This window comes from Cimex lectularius, unplaced genomic scaffold (genome assembly GCF_000648675.2).
Source record: "Cimex lectularius strain Harlan isolate CLEC.00 unplaced genomic scaffold, Clec_2.1 scaffold348, whole genome shotgun sequence".
Classification (NCBI taxonomy): Eukaryota; Metazoa; Arthropoda; class Insecta; order Hemiptera; family Cimicidae; genus Cimex; species Cimex lectularius.
The window spans coordinates 192,733-209,537 of record NW_019394215.1 but is presented as its reverse complement, the minus strand read 5'-3'; the positions used below and the strand labels follow the sequence as shown (position 1 = coordinate 209,537).

The window sequence follows — 16,805 nt, the reverse complement described above, 5'->3', positions numbered from 1 at the left end:
CGGCTAAATACGCTGGTGCTCTACCACTTGAGCCATCTTGCCTTCGATCCGCTCGGACACTAACTTCCCATCTCAACCTAACCTCTCGAATTTTCCCTCTTTTTTTACATTTTACGAATCCCGCTCGTGACACTGACTTTTTTATCTCAAACAATACCTTTCATAAAGATTAATTAATTGAAAAAAGTTAATTGGTCAATCGGACCACGAACTGTAATGGATTTAATATTGTCTAAGTTGTCCGACAATGAAAGTCGACACAACTCTTTGTAATACAATTTATAATTCAGATATTCATGTTGTTTTTAAACAAGCTAATTAATAAACAGGTTATGTGATATGTAGGTATGAAAGAAATTTAATTTCGAAGTTTCATCTTTCTGAAGAAAAATAGAACGATTATGAAGTAATAAAAGGAATTCTGAACAATTTTCTTTGTATTACTTGTAAACAGAAAGAGACCCGTTTATTTCTCCTTGTGTAAAAATATATTAAACCTTACTGAAATATGAGATTTCTTAACAAGCTTTGTAACTGTTTAGGGCTTGTACATTATTACCTGACCTTTTATATTATCTTTCCGTGTACAATTGCCTTAAAATCTGAAAAGCGAGATAAACGGGTCTTTAAGCAGTTTATTAAATTTACTTATTATGTGTCTCATTTAATGTTTACTGTGTTTCAGAATTGAAGCCCGGAGTTTACGAGGACTTCGACGATGAGGACAATTCAGGCTCGGAGGAATGTCCGGTCCTTATCACGCTGCTAATCGCCATTTCCTTCCAGCTCTTCCGTTAAAAACACAAGCCCGGCGGTTTTAAAATCGAGAAGGATGTAAAAACCGTTATTTTTTAAAGGGCGGTTTCTCTGGCAGAGGGGTTCGCCGTTTTGGCGCCGGTGTGTCAGTAAAAGGTCATTTTCGATTTTAAATGGGGCGACGACTTTAAAGATTTAGGGTGATTTCAATATAATTTAGATATATTAAAGACTGTCGACGTGGGCGATTCTCATGTGATTTTCCATGGGGATGGTGAAATGGAGATCCTACCTAAATTAAAAATTACGTGGTGAACATCTTATAAAGCTATTTCATGTAAATATAGTTTTATATGTGGGTGTAATTAAATTATTATTAGGTACAAATATTTCTCGCTAAATTGATTTGTGATTTCCATTAAAGAAAGATGACCGTTTTCTGCTATTCCAAATGTATTGAGATACAATAGTGTTTATTATTTGCCAAGAGTATTCTACATCATCAGAGTTTTATATGTTACCCAATACTACTGAACTAAAACGAACGAAAATTTTTATCTACTTTCTACTTAATAAAACGATTTCTAGCGAATCCTTATCATACAAAAAACGTGTGTGCAGACAAATATTTATTAAAAGTAAAAAATATCCCATTTCCGTTTTACTTCATGTTAATTCGCGTTAGGCTACAGTACATTAATACTTTTAAAAAATACACTTATTATTGTTATTTCTCCAATATTGTATTTCAAAGGCTCGAATATTGGTTTCAGTCGAAATTTATATTACTTATTTTATAATTACTTACATGAGAAAATAGATACCTGACAGTTTAAATTGTATTGTATTTCCTTTGAAAATGTTATCGCGATATAATTGACAAGGCAATGTAAAAAAATATAAAACACGTAGTTCCTTTGCATTCGAAAAATATATCCACTTCACCAAACTTTAATATTTTATTACCAGCAACAACAAGTACAATTTCCGGATAATGGGGATGTATTCTTAGAAACATTGAGGAAGGAACTGAGTCTGTATCTTATTTTACAAATTGGTCTTATTTCTGATATTCTACTACAAAATTAAAAAGATTAGTTAATATTACTTTTTAAAGACACTTTAGATTTTAAACTTTAGACAATAAATACATTTATTTCTTATAAAACTTATTCCTGTTACACAACATTATTAAATAAAGATACAAGAAAATTTTATATTGACGTTTATTTACTCTACTATTTCGGAAAAGAGTTTCCTTGCTTTAATGGTCGTCAAAATTTAAAAACATGTTTAGTCCGTAATCGCTCAATATTTTCTTTTTTCAATTCATTTTGTAACACAAGTATTGTTTTAAAGTAGACAAAAGTACGTTTTCCTGTAAATAAAGTTTAAAAATTAATTTAAAATTTATTCTAGAATGATTTCTCCTTATTTACATGTCGAAAAAAAACGGGCTTTATTACACATAAAAGAATCATTATCTAGAATAACTTATCATGGGTTTTTGTGGGTTGTCGAGACAATACAATCAGAAATGATCTTTAACGACATTGTGGCTCGTGCCATTTCCAACCCCGACCAAAATTGTATTTATCTTAAGAAATGTTTATTTATTATCCATATTATAAGCTTTAAATCGGAAATGATTTTCATTTTGCGATTTCGAACGCAATAATATTTTATTACATATTAGTTGTGTTTGCTACGATCTGTAGCTTGAACTAGTCAGAGTGTCAGTCCAAATGATTTTCTGATATATTTTGCTATATCGTAATTATTATATATTTATTGTGTAATATTAAGATTAATATAAGTGTTAAGGCCGCACAAGCGTGCATGTAATTAATGTAGTGTAAGTTAAGTAAAATAAACATTGTCGAGCCTTAGAAAATGGATATTTTTATTTATTTGTGTTTAAGAGTTTTCCTTATTTAGGCAAACATTTACATGTGTCTTGTTCTTATATTTATTTTTTCTTATATATTAAAACAACAAGTGATAGTTCATTAAAGTAATTTCAATAACTTATTGTAAGAAACACAATGTATATATTTATAACCGATGTTTTTAATTTATAAGAAATTATATAGTATTGCAATAATAAAATTTTAAATCCCATTTTTCTTCTATGGGGCTGTATGGGATAATTATTCTAAATAGCTAATTATTGATCATATATATGTGTTCCTACTCATGTTAAATAAAGGCTCGGATATTCCCAATGCTTGATTGTATTTGAAATCCTCTTGTACTCTAGACTGTGACGACACCCGGATGCAAGTAAACTTTTGTAAATAAAATATGTACTTATCGTAACATTAATTTTCAATATAGGTCCTTCACCATTTTTTCCACAAATAAACATACAGTTTCCATTAAATGTAAAAACACTGATCACAGAGCATAAAGTTTGTTCAGTGATCACAATTTCTTTCTTTCACTTTGTAGCTGGTAAAGTGTTTTGTTTCAGGTTTTTTTACAGTGTATTAAACAATCGCAATACACGTCATAAATAATTAAAAAATTCTACAACAGAGTGCAAAAAAATCCTCTATACCTTGTTTGCCAAACTAGGTAAGAAGGTCGAAACACTGTAATCACATTGCATCGTTCCAAAAATAAATAACACAAGAAAGTAAATGTTACTGATGATGATGATAAACTAAGAAATGGTGGTTTATTTTCACGCAAATAGCGCAGCTTTCTGGCTTATTTTACTTTCCTTCTTTTAAGAAGTACTAGGTCAGTAACTGTCTGTTTCTTCACATTCGAAGATGGTATGGTTGGCTGTTTTTTTCTTATCAAAATTTACAAATGGAGAGCATCATTGAATGAGTCCCACGTTGTGTAGATGTCAGAGATTGGTATATAATCCTAAGCACTCCGTTAACTGTAGCAGTGAGTTTGCCAGTCTTGATGAGGTTTTTTTTAGCAAGTTAATACTGGTTAGTTTACTGTGTCTTGCGCCCCTCGAGTTTTCTACTTCCCTTTTTTTGTGGATCCTTCTCTGGCCAGTGCTTCTTCGTTTTCGTTACCCAAAATTCTCTTGTTCCTGATACGCAATATAACATCAGGTTGTGTGTTTCCCCAGGTTTTGTGGATTGCATTTCCTGACTAGTTTTATGTGATTTTGACACGCTATTGCTTGAATAGCTACTCCGCTCCCCGACCTTACGAAGATTTTGTGGCCAGTGAAACCTCTTTTAAGATTTTCCAAGGCACAAGCATTGATGGCATGTATTTCAGCTTCAACGACTGGATGTACTTTCCTAATGAGTTTGATTGCTCATTTTTAGGGCATGTTGATGATCAGGTTCATTTATGTGTTTTTCTCCATTCCTTTTCATCTATATACTGTATCCTTGTATATGATAATCTTCTGAATTCTTCTTCTCCTTTTAGTCTGTTGAGACTTTATACGATGTTGTGAAGAGTGTTTCCGGGACTGTGTAGTCAATTCCCATTTCTAAGAATGGGTGACTGATTTTATTGATTATTGTTGCATGCCCCAAGTGTTTAATTCCCATTCACTTTGATTGTTTCTGGAGCGTAAATGGGTTTTTCATTGCTTCTACTTGTATAACTCTTTCGAAAGGAGGTAGATTGAGCAGCGCTTCTAGTGCAATTGAGAGCGTTGTTTTCATTGCCCCTGTGATACATAGGTTTGCACCTTTTTTTTTATCCAGCTTAATGTTTCTGTAGCATGTTTTTGTTTGACTTTTGCTCCACGAGATAGTGATCTAAAAGTCATGTTGGGTCTTTTTGCTGGCGTATACAGTCCATTTTCGATTTTGGTCCACATCTTTATGGTTATCTTGAGTTCTTCTTGTAGTCATTAGTGATTTTTCACTTTTTATTATGACGTACTACAGATGAGGATTCCAGGTTAATTGCTTTGCTCAGATTAACCTTATTTATTTAACCTCTTTTTTTTTAATTGAGCAATTTATTATAGAAGCATACACTTTGTATTCTTCTTTGTATCGAACGCAAAAAGCATTGACCTTCTAAGTTTCTCATCTTGATGAAGCATCCAATCATTCCAATCAAATGTCCTCAGACAAGTCTTCAAAGCCCCTTAATACGCCACTAATCTCAATGACCTCAACATTTCTTTAGTCAACGAATTTGTCCATTCCCGATCCAAAATTTTCACATTGACCTCTCGATCCATCCTAATCCTACTATTCCAGCCCTCTGTACACATTCCCTTCACGCGAGTCCGCATTTGTTAATGCGCTAGGGAACAAATAAAATAAAAGAAAAAAAGTGATGCCGGGTTAGAATATACTACAATAATAGTTTAAGAAAATATAATACAAATTTACACTTCCTATCCATTTAAAACATGGATAATGTTACATATTTTTGAAAATTTGATCTATCATAATTCTATAAAAAAGGATGTTACCAAATATTCCATTAAAATTTTATATCTAGAGCTGTTTAATTAACTCGACAATCTTTATGAAGGTTTACCACACCAGTAATTCTTGAAATATCTTTCAAAGTTTACATTTTAAAGGCTTGCACTAACAAACCGGCTAACTGTTGGAATGGAAGGCATCAGCAGTTGACTTTTTTTTTTTTTTTTTTTTCCGGCCTGCTAGCTGCCTGTGCTATTGCCGGCACCTCACATTTCTTCCACCTCACGTTTTATAAATTTATTTATTTTTATTTATTTATTTATTCAATTTTTTTTTAAATTAGCTTTTCTGTAGGAAGTCTGGAGATCTTTCTGGTTGTGTTCTGGGACGTTATTTCTACATTTTTAGCCCTCCCACACGTGGTGAAAAGGCTCTGAAACTATCTCATTCACTAACATTCAATCCTAGTCTAGCCTATAGGCGGGTTTCAGAGTATATATATTACGCAAGGCGGGCGACCAGGACCCGAGGGGGTAAAAGGCTGGGTAGGCCCGCACCCCATCCATAAAAGGTCCGGGACCTGGTCGGCTCACGAGTCCTGCATAAACCTTTTGGACCTATTCACAAACCCCAGGATTGTGGACCATTTTATCCTGGGGAGTGTTTTGGTTATGTCCTCTCCTTCGAAAGTATCAAATCTTTTCCTAGCATACCTATCGCATTCTGCAAGGTAGTGTCGAGCCGTTTCTTCTTTTGTTTCGCAGAAGTGGCAGAAGGGGTCTGGTAGAGTACCCATTATGAAGAGGTGACTTCTCAAGGGGCAATCTAATACCGGTTGTGGCCCGACAAACGCAGTATAAGATCCTTCCTTGGCCAGGCTGTCCGCCTCCTCATTGTCATAGTACCCCTTAAGAGCAGGTATCTATATGAGGGTTACCCTATTCTCATACCTGGTAATAATCCTATTAATGAGTTCAACGGTTTCCTCTACCAGTCTAGATGTTGATAGTTCTTTTTGTAATGATTTCAGACTGGCCTGACTGTCGAAAAAAATTTTAATATCTTTTCCCTTAATCTTGTTATCCATAAGTGTTCTGCAGCAAACATTGATGGCCCAGACCTCTGCCTGAAAGACCGAGGTGTTATTACCAAGAGGGGAGGAGATGCTGATCCCTAATTTAGGTATGTGTATTCCAGCACCGCTTCCCTTATCCTTAATGAGTGAGCCATCGGTGAAGCAGTCTAGGCTACGATGGTCATCATCAGACCTATAGTTATAGTCACAGGGAGTAACTACCTGAAAGTATTTTTTCCCTAAAGGTGTTTTCACCTTTTTATCGCTTACGCCTAGTAGTTGGTTGTTGACCTTACTCAATAAATGTAGAATTTTCGAGTGACCTATATTATTTCCCTTATGGTTCCAGTTGCCTTCACTGATTTTACTCGATATTCCTCTGAAGACCCGCCCTCGTTCACGCTAATAAATACATCCATACATTATGTACAATTAAAATTACAGTTAATCTAAAACATTAACCTAGGTGGTGGGTTTATGGGGTACTTGATATTCCACCATAGACCCACCCATGCATACACTACTACCGCACTAATAAATACATTCACTCAAACAGTAACCAATCATTCTGTATTTACAAATTAAAAAATGCGGAGCTACTGGCGCATTTAATATTACAACAGTGCTTCCGCCCATTCACTCTAAAAGATATTATAGCCTAATACTAACCTAAATCAGTGGGTCTGTGGAGTACTCGATATTCCTGCACAACCCACCCATACACATTCACTTTCGCGCCAATAAATACATTCATTCTACCAAAAACACACAAAGAAATATCTATCCTAGTTTGGTGGGTCTGTGGGGTACTCGATATTCCGACCACTACCCGCCCATACACTCACACATTCTCGCCAATAAATACACTCACTTCAGGAAGGAAAAATGAAACCACGTGTGGAGAAGCATTAAAGGCGACCATATGCATTTATTTGCTTCAGATATTTGATTACTTTCTTGCTGTTGTCATTGCAGTGTTGCAAAACCTCTTTCAAGCTCGAGGAAAGGCCACACTTTGTTCTGTACGGCGTCAATAGTTCGCATTCGGTTAGTAAATGTTTAACAGTTATTTGTGCGCCGCACAATGGGCATCTCCGTGGAATTTTCCTCGCTAAGAGATGACTATGCGTCAGTCTAGTATGGCCTATTCGCAGTCGGGTCAAAATTATTCTCTCTGTTTTGCTCATACTATCCATGGCCCAGGGTTTGACCGACTGTTTTAGTTCTTTTAGTTTGTCGGTCATTTTGTCCCAGCGGTTCTGCCAATCTTTCCAGCAAAGATTCTTCATATATTTTTTGACATCCGCTGGGCTCACGGGAGTTTCCGGGTCATGTGGCATTATCGCTGCTCGTTTGGCAGCTTGATCGGCATTTTCATTACCTTCTATGCCGACATGGCCCGGTATCCAGGCAATAACTACCTTTTTTCTTTGTTGGTGTATTTCCCTGATTTTCTCTTGTATTGCCTGGATTAGTGGGTCCATGGTGAAGATATTACGGATGGCTAAGACCGCACTGAGTGAGTCGGTGCATATGACATATTGGTTGCACCCAATGTGTTCAGTTTCACTCAGCGCGGATGATATGGCGGTCAACTCTGCGGTAAAGATACTTGCAGCCTTTGGGAGAGGAATTGTTTTGGTGTGTTTTTCCCAGCATACTGCGCTGCCGACCCTCTCACTGACCTTCGAACCGTCTGAATAAATGAAGGTTCCTTCACTGTATTCTTCTTTGAGGGCCAGGAATTTGGCTTTGAATACATATGGGGGGTCTCTTCTTTCTGCAATTCCGCCATATCTACCCGTATAGGAATTGAGGAGAGCATCCAAGGTTCCTTCTTGGATTCTTTGATTTCCTTAACTTTAGGAATTGTAGCTCTCCTGCAGGCCAGAATCTCCTTCATCCTGATGTCTAATGGCCTAGTACGGCTACTTAGGATGGTGTACTCCTCGTCGCAGGCCGGATCGGACAGTACCTTATATAAAAAGTGCTCTTTTCTAGCCCAGATATTGGCACAGTAGTTCATTATTAACTGAATTCTTTTTTCGCCGGGAGGTATTATTATTATTATTTTATTGCTTTATATTTTATTGCCCCGGCTTCTGTGCATATACTACTTACTGGGCTAGTCCGGAAAGCTCCTGTAACCAGTCTTAATCCTGCGATATATACATTGTCCAATTTTCGTAGAGTGGTTTTCCTCGCTGAGGAATACACCATACATCCGTAATACAGTTTCGTACACAGCAATGACTTGAAGATCTGAAGCAATACTTCTCTCGATGCTCCCCATTTGAAGTTATTTAAGAACTTCATTAGATTTAGGACCTGCTTGGTTGGAATAGCGTATTGTGAACGTGCGGCTGCCACCTAAGTTTAGAATCAAAGGTGAGACCGAGGTAGTTGACTATTAACATAAATGATAAAAAAAATAAACTCGATTTTGATTTAGTATGCTTAAATAACGGAGATTTTTTTATATGTAGAATCGCAGTTTTATCCTAAAAATCGAACTTTTTTTTGACAGTGTATAAATAATCTGTAGCCAGCTTTAGAACAATAATATTAATATAAATATTATTCCTTTTATAATTTGACATAATTATTTTTATATTAAAATTAACTGTATAATTGAGTGGTGGGATCAGGACAGTTGTTTTAGACCTTGAGAGAAGAAATATAATAAAATACAATAAAAAAATAAACACCTTTTTTTTCTTTTTTTTTTTTTTTGAAAACAAAAATGAATAATACAGAATAAATTCCTTTTTTTAGATTAAAAATAAATAATACAAAATAAATACCTTTTCTATATTTAAAATGAATAACACCGAGTAAAACATTTATAAAAATTAAAAATTAATAAATAAAATAAAATAAATCAATACTTTTTCTTTAATTAAAATTAATGCATTGAGCCGGCAATAATAATAAAAAAATTTAAAAAAATCAACTGAGAGAAATAAAATAATAAAAAATAAAATGTTCTTGGGACAAGTGATTACCCTGCCAGTGCAGCTCGATGAAAAGTCGAAGGTAAATAGTTGTCGAACTCAATCGAAGACGGTTGCCCAGTCCGATGTGTCAGAAAGATCTCCTCTGTCCAGAAAAAGGCCATTGAATCCAGAAATATATATTTTGTCGTCCCCGGGGTAAAAGGAGAGAACGCAAAACCACAAAGGCGAGACCTCTCTGGATGCCACGCATTCCTCGTCTGCCGGAACCGCTGCGCATCAAGCGAATTCTGGTTCACTCGTAATTGTTATAAAATTTCCCAAAAGGAAAAAAAAAGTCTTTAACTCGCGAGATGGTAGCTAATTAATTTTGCATGATCTTATATATATATGATGATTTTGATAATAAATCGTAAGCCACACAAAGTCCACCACATGATGATAAGATTTCTTAAATTGGAGCGACGTTCCCAGTTCATCCGAAGTCAACGTGAGGAAACAGACGGTAGGAAGTATTCTGAGGAGTTCCTATTCAACAAAAGTCCACATTGGCTGTTTATGAATTCTTCAAGGAATCCTCCTAGTTGGAGTCGCACAGACTGGCATCAGGGTTTATTACAATATAATTTGTATGATTTATATATTTATCAATTTTTTAAAAATATTTATTGTGCTGATTATTTATGAACATTTATTTTTGATTAACTAAATGATGTATACATTTGTTAAAAAAAGGTGTTTTATTTTAATATGGTTTGTGTAAATAATTATTTATTATAAAATACAATTAAATTAGATTCAGTTGAGATGAAATGATTATAAAATGAAGTATTAGAATTTTTTTTTTAAGATTGTAAGAAAGAAATTTTTAATTTGATCAAGAAAACGGAGAAGGTAAATTGTTTTAAATGTGACACTTTGTTGAATATTTTCTTGACAATAAACGGACCAATATATTGAGGCGTTAAAGAAGATTGTATGCCTTTGTCTTTGTTCGATAATACGATATTTTTGTAATAAACTGTGAGTAGTATAAGGGATACCACCAGCACCCCTCACCACTTTCCTTCCCATGGTGTCCCACGGTGTTTTTCCGCCTAAATTTAAAAACATGGGATCTGATTGGTTCTGTTTTACCACCGTCATTTAAATCATCGGGTCTGGTGGTGTCCCCATGGAAGTCCCCCCCCCTACCCCTACGTGCCCTCCCGCGCCTCCATCCGCTTGCCGCGATAATTCGAGCCGGGAAATCTCAAGGTGTCTCGTACCGCTCGTCTGCTTTTTCAAAGTAAACAAATACGGAGATTTTACGAATATCAACAAATATTGTGAGGATTACGTGATTTACGAAGTTATTATTTATTCAATAGTAGAAAGCAGGAAGGATCACCGTATGAAAGAAGAGAAATTTTCAAGTAAGTAATTAAATATTTTATATATGTTTATTAATGATAGAAACGGTGAATTACGTACACAAATCCTGAAATTAATTAAATGTATTTGCAATCTAATTTAGAATGGATCTTTCTTCAATTCCTTGCACGTCGGCTCAGCATCAATGTTGGAATATCTTCTTTCTAACAACCAAGTAATATTTTTAATAAATGTTTACGCAAATTACAATAGCTTTGATAGATAGGTTAAAAAGTTAATATAATTCGAATTTCTGTAGTTAGTCTTTGTTCAAAATCCGACCGATTTGGACAATTTTAACGTTGTTTGGCAATTTGTGGAAACCAATATGGTTACTTTTAGTCAGCAAATGCGGAATGTGATGTGAGTACTTTTGATTTAATTAATTAATATAATAGTTTATATTATTTTTCTCAATCTTATATTATTGAGTAAAATGTCGGTTCTGCAGATTTTAATTTACGTTGAGAAATGTTAATTTATTATTCTGTTTTGTGGGCTGAAGTATATTTTAAAATTATTACTAAATTTACGATATCTTAAAGGTGTATACGTTGGAAAATCCGGTTCAAATTGAAGAGGAAGAAAAATCCAACAGATCGGATGAGAACTAGAAAAAAACATAAAAAAAGTAAAAATATTAAAACTTCAAAATTTTGAACAATAATTACTTACCTCCTATATAACATTGTAATTATTTCTATTATACGGGGCGTTATATTTTATTTTTAGCAAAGCGACGAGAAAAAGGAAATTTGTGCAGCCAATTCGCAGAACTTGTGGGATGATACTGTCAATCTTACAGTAATTTCTTATAGATTACTTTAATAATTATATAATAATTTTAAAATTATTTTAGGATTTCGAAGAAGCTATTCAACATGCGGAAAAAAAATTAAGAGAAATAACTAAAACGTGATTGAGTCTAAACATAATGAAAAAGGGAAAGAGAAAGGGAAAGGAAATTTTCACATACAGTAGGAAAAAAATAAAACAGACCAAAGGATAAAAAGTGTCGAAAAAGTAGACAGTTTTTACGATAATAGAAATAGCAATAGATCTTGTAATTAATTATTTTTCAGAAAAAAAAACAAGGCATAAGCTATTAACCGGCTTATCAAGACACGGCTAAATAAATTGAAATGTAATGAACATGCATGTTCTTGTCCCAATTTTATAAACTGGCTACGACATTTATTCGAAGAATAAAAGTTCTCAAATTTTTAATTTTAATTTTAGTTCATAAAAGATTATAATTTTTAGTTATATTGAAATTATGTATTTGATTTTAAAACAATAATAATAATATGATTTAAAAAAAAATTATATTTCATTTCTTTATACCTCTTTTTCACATCGGTTACTCCCTCCTTCCCCTTCCTATTATATAATAGGTCCTATAAATATATAGTTGCTAGGTATCAATGTATAGTTTATTCATAAAAATAAAATTAAAAAGAATTTGCTAGAAAAATTATTTTATTGTTGATGTACATGATCAAATTAGTATGAAAACAGTATAAATGATACAGATAAACTTCTAAGTAACAGTTTGATAATCTTAATACGATAACTAAAAACAGAAATTATCAGTAAAATGTATTTCATGTAAACTTGCGTTTTTTGAAGCCGTAAGGCACGGTAGCAATACCCGAGACGATTTTTCGTTTTTGGGAGTCCATCCTAAATACTTTTTTCCCAATAGCTGTAACAATGTCAAATTTCGGTGTTATGTTAATGTTTTTAACGGGTACATTAATTTCCTTGTTATACGCGACCAATTGGACCATAGATTCAAAATTTACCAATTGAGATGTAGAAAAATTTAATTTCAGCCCTTTTACTTTCGTTACAATTGCTGCCTTTTTGTTTCACAGTCAAAAACTTTAAAAGAATACGACTTCGGACCAGTCGATACAAATTCAGTAATGAAACTATTTTTTCCAAAAATATCAAGTTCATCCGTCATTTCTCCGATTGAATGCCCTGTTTTGATTTTAAATTGTCCTGGTTTGTGCCTATAAATGACACTATCTGTGTCACAGTATAAAACTCTAGTATCTAATTTTTCCAGATATTCGTACAATTTTAACCTAGCTTGGTATGTTGTGTATGCGGCCAACACGACGTTTACGTACGCATTGGGAACCACATCTTCTTCCTCCAAATAATTCCAATTCATAATTAAAGTGTCATCGTTTATAAGAACGACATATTGTTTTTCTATTGCAGGATTGTTTAAGATTTTTAAAAAAGTGTCGTTGTAGTTTATAATTGTTGTTTTTGGCAAATTCTCTCGCTGCCCGAGTTTTCCCCAAAACGAGTTTACCGCTAATTTTGCTATTGACCTTCTAGCAGAGTTTTTCTCAATTTTGCTTATATCAAGGGGAGTCCTTTCTTCTCTTGCACTTCTCAACGTATTCTTCTTTTTCTTTGACGGAATCCACACCGTCAGGGAAACCCGATGGTTTTAATTTAATTTTAAAAAATTGGTTGATATATTGCGAGAACAAACCTCCCTTTTCGGAAACAGGATTATATTGTGTAACCGCATATTTCCAAATTTCATAAATTTCGGCCACTTGGTAGCCCATGTGTACCGCTTTCGTTACCTCGTCAATAACCCACGTTCCGGTAAATGCTCTATCTTCCGTACTATGCAAGCATTGCCTATGGTGTATGTTTCAGCGCATGTTTTACACAATGTGAACATTAGTTTATCATTGATTTTAAGGGGGAGGACTGGGTGAAAAAGGTCGGATGGCGGAATTACTTTACATTTTATCAACCCGTTACACTTTGTGGATTTTAATTCTCCCAAAATATTAAGACAGTTGTTATGCCCTACGTAAATTTTCGGATGAGATATTGGGTACTTCCCATATTTATTGACCCAAGGATACAATGAACATACGTCAATATAGAAAAATTTCCCAACCCCCCAGTTTCCCGAATTTTATAATATAGTACTGCGTTTTCGGTCCTCCCTCCGTAAAAACTGAAGCGTGGGTTTAGTGGGACAGAATTCAGTGTGGGGTGTTTCGAAATGATGTGCCGATTTGATTTAAAATAAGGAGTTTTTTATACAATTGAATTCACACTCCCACATGTCAACAAATGCGTAGCCCTTACTTTTTATGTAATTTCTTTTTTTAACTGTTCTGTGGGAACGAGAATTCATTGTATTTTTTAAGTCTCCCTGTATAGGTTTTTATCGATTATGAGGAAAACATATTGTGCATCCATGAAAAAAGCACCCATTAAATTCGAAAACTGTGTTAGTTTGTTTGCTATAACCATCAACCTTGTATGTCCCGATTTTAAATTCTTTGCCATTCCTTGCGTGCACAATCTCAAAGCGTCTTTTCATTTCTTCAAAAATCAAATATTCTAGGCATGCTCGGGACTTTATGTCCGTTTCTCTATACCCTCCTCGAGGTATCACGCTTATGGAAAATGGTTTTAAAAAATTTCTCCTGAAAACAAGATTGCAAGCTGATGAAATGGTGATAGGCTTGAGAAACGTGTCTACATTACAGAGGTTTATGAACATTTCCCTAAAAGTAACACACGCATTTGCCAATATCGATACATCTTGTTTGCAGTATTTTTCTAACTCTTCCTTCATATTGTATGTCACTTGAACTTGTTTTTCATACCAGTCGAGAAATTTTGCTCTTTTTTCTTCAAACATATTATCAGGCTCAAAAAAATCTTTATCTGGTATTTTACCAACGTAATTGGCATTGGAAAAAGTGTTGAATAAACGCGGAAAAAAACCTTTCTCATATACGCAGAGCGGAAGACCGAGTGCTTTAGGCAATTTGGCAAGCGGCAAAGGCAGGAAATTAACAGAATCTATAAATTTTACGTTATTGAATTCTAAAAGTAAAAGTTTTCGACCCCTCATAATTAGTTTCGGAACAATATCTGTATGTTCAATTATGTGTTTTAAAACGAAATGGCAATTAAATGCTTGCGAGTTGTGAGCAATACAAATTACATTTGTAAATTTATTTTTTACTTGTAGGATGTGAGCGAAAAAACCGTCTAAAATTGTGTCACCACCCAACACTTGCATAATGCTGTGTCCGAATATACATTTTCCGAAACCAATGCACTTGTCACATTTCTCCTGAAACACACATAAATTAGGTTTATGCAAAAAGGTAATCTCGACCTTGAATACGAGTTATCTTGCGAAGTTTCAAAATCATAGAAAATAAATAAAAAACTATCTTTAGGCGGATCACGCTTGGCAACAGGCATAAAACATCGGTGGTTTCGCGGCATTTCCACACGACATATTTTACAAAATTTTTTGTCACAATTATGAATATTTTTGTTTCTATTTTTCCCTCGATATTAATCAATGACGAACATTTATTGCAAAAAAATATTTTTCCGCAAATATTGTTTGTGAAATGTTGATAATAGCAACGACTGTTAGGGAAAATTCTAGAGCAGTAATCACACAATTTTTGAGGCTCTAGAGATGAAATTAAACATTTTGTCTGACTCATGCAAAAGGTACACGAATGAGGGCATATGTGTTGGTATTTGTTGTTTGTGGATACGTTACATTTTTCGCAAAAGTAACCGCATGCAAAACAACTTTTTAAATTGGTTATTACACTGTAATGATTGTTATGATGCAACAAATTTAAAGTAAAATGAGCCGAATTGTTCGTCCCTTCGTATAAAAGTGTTCTACCTTTTGACTGGTATTCATAAACCTTGATATTGTATTTTTTTAGATATCTTTGAAATGCTAGAATTTCTTTTATTCCAGCACCGACATCAGGGATCTTAATAACACCTGCTTTCTTCATTAACTTTTGGGCTTTCATTAGCTGTAATGTGTAGAGATTAGTGACCGTTAATCGATATCTGAATAATTAGCTGTAATCCGTTTTCGCAATCCGTTCGAATTTTATCGTAATCTTTATTTTTTTTTTTTTGCAAAAGCTTTCGCCACAACCAGAGCTCTCGGTACGCACAATTGATCATTATTATTTATATAAACGATACCTTTTCTTTTTTTACATTCTTCCTGAAAGGTCGAATATTAATTTCCCGGTCTTCTCCCTGAACCTTCGGGCGTATTGACTGACAACAGTCGATATTATCTTCAAAGTACTACTAGATGAAATTAAGTCGGCATTACTTTGGCTCAGTTTAAAAATAATGTCCCAAAAATCATTACTCGAAAATTCTGAAACAGGCTTGAAGTTCATCCACCCTTGTTCTGTAACCCCCTCTCCGCAATGTAAAGTCACACCTATAAGATCGGATGAAGAAAGACCCATCTTAATATGTTCAACAATCTCACATAGCGCTTCCTCGATGAACACAATTCCAGAAGTGTCTGGAGGAGGTTCCTTGAATCGAAAAGTAGTCTCGGTTGCTCTGGTTTTAAATCTACGTACATATTTTGATCTCTCGTTGATTATAAGAATTTTTGATTCCGGGCATGAACCTCCAATCACGAGTGTTTCGTTTTCTGAACTCTAAAACATGTCAAAAAAATTCTTTTAAAATTATATTATAAATAATTAAATTTTTTGTTTATATGTTTAATTTTATTTTTTTATGTTATGTTTTATGTTTGAATTATTACCGATTCTTGTTCTGAAGAGAACTCCGTGTCGGAAATATGTTCTAATTGTCTGATGTTTGAATATGTTTTCTTCTCTTCTAAAAAATGTGCTGGATTTGGAAGGTTTAGTACCTTCTACAATTTAAACAATTGATAAATGTAAGAATTCTAACAGTATAAAAATATTAACGAATAAAAAGAAAAACAGACAATAATAGTATTTTAAGATATGTTGCTGTCAAGACCATCAAAACTAGTAGACGAGCTGTCACTAGTTATATTTAAAAATAATTCTGACTGGCATAAGTTATGGGAACCACTGCCCTGTTCTTCGATAGAGGAAACTGACGGGCACGTCGCCGAGTACGAATCACTTTCGCTGTTTACACCGATATTTGTAACAAAACGTTCTGATGTTTCACCATTAAAACTTTCGTCATCCTGAAAATAATTATGATAAAAAGTTTCTCAAAACCTAATATTTTTTACTGCGTAAAACAACAAACTTGTGAATGATTGAAGTTTTGAATTATATTCTTCGTCCAGGAAGATGAAAAATCGTTTAATCCTAAACATATAATTTAATATTTACATCTAGTGTTATTGAATTTACAAATGCCTAATGTAATTACAAACAG

At 34.0% G+C, this 16,805-nt stretch overlaps 1 protein-coding gene and 1 long non-coding RNA gene across 2 annotated transcripts in view; one reads left to right on the top strand and one right to left on the bottom strand.

Moving 5' to 3' along the window:
- LOC106670365 (lachesin-like) overlaps window positions 1-3,058 on the top strand; it is a 163,918-nt gene extending 160,860 nt beyond the window's left edge. The window contains exon 9 of the mRNA XM_024230223.1: window positions 686-3,058. Coding sequence (XP_024085991.1) covers window positions 686-798 — 113 coding nt within the window. The 3' untranslated portion in view covers window positions 799-3,058. The remainder of the gene's footprint in view (window positions 1-685) is intronic.
- Window positions 3,059-16,013: 12,955 nt separating this feature from the next.
- LOC106670333 lies at window positions 16,014-16,297 on the bottom strand. The gene is made up of 2 exons (XR_002910920.1): window positions 16,189-16,297; window positions 16,014-16,078 (listed from the first exon to the last, which is right to left on the bottom strand). It is a non-coding gene; the product is annotated as an uncharacterized LOC106670333 (long non-coding RNA).
- Window positions 16,298-16,805: the final 508 nt, after the last annotated feature.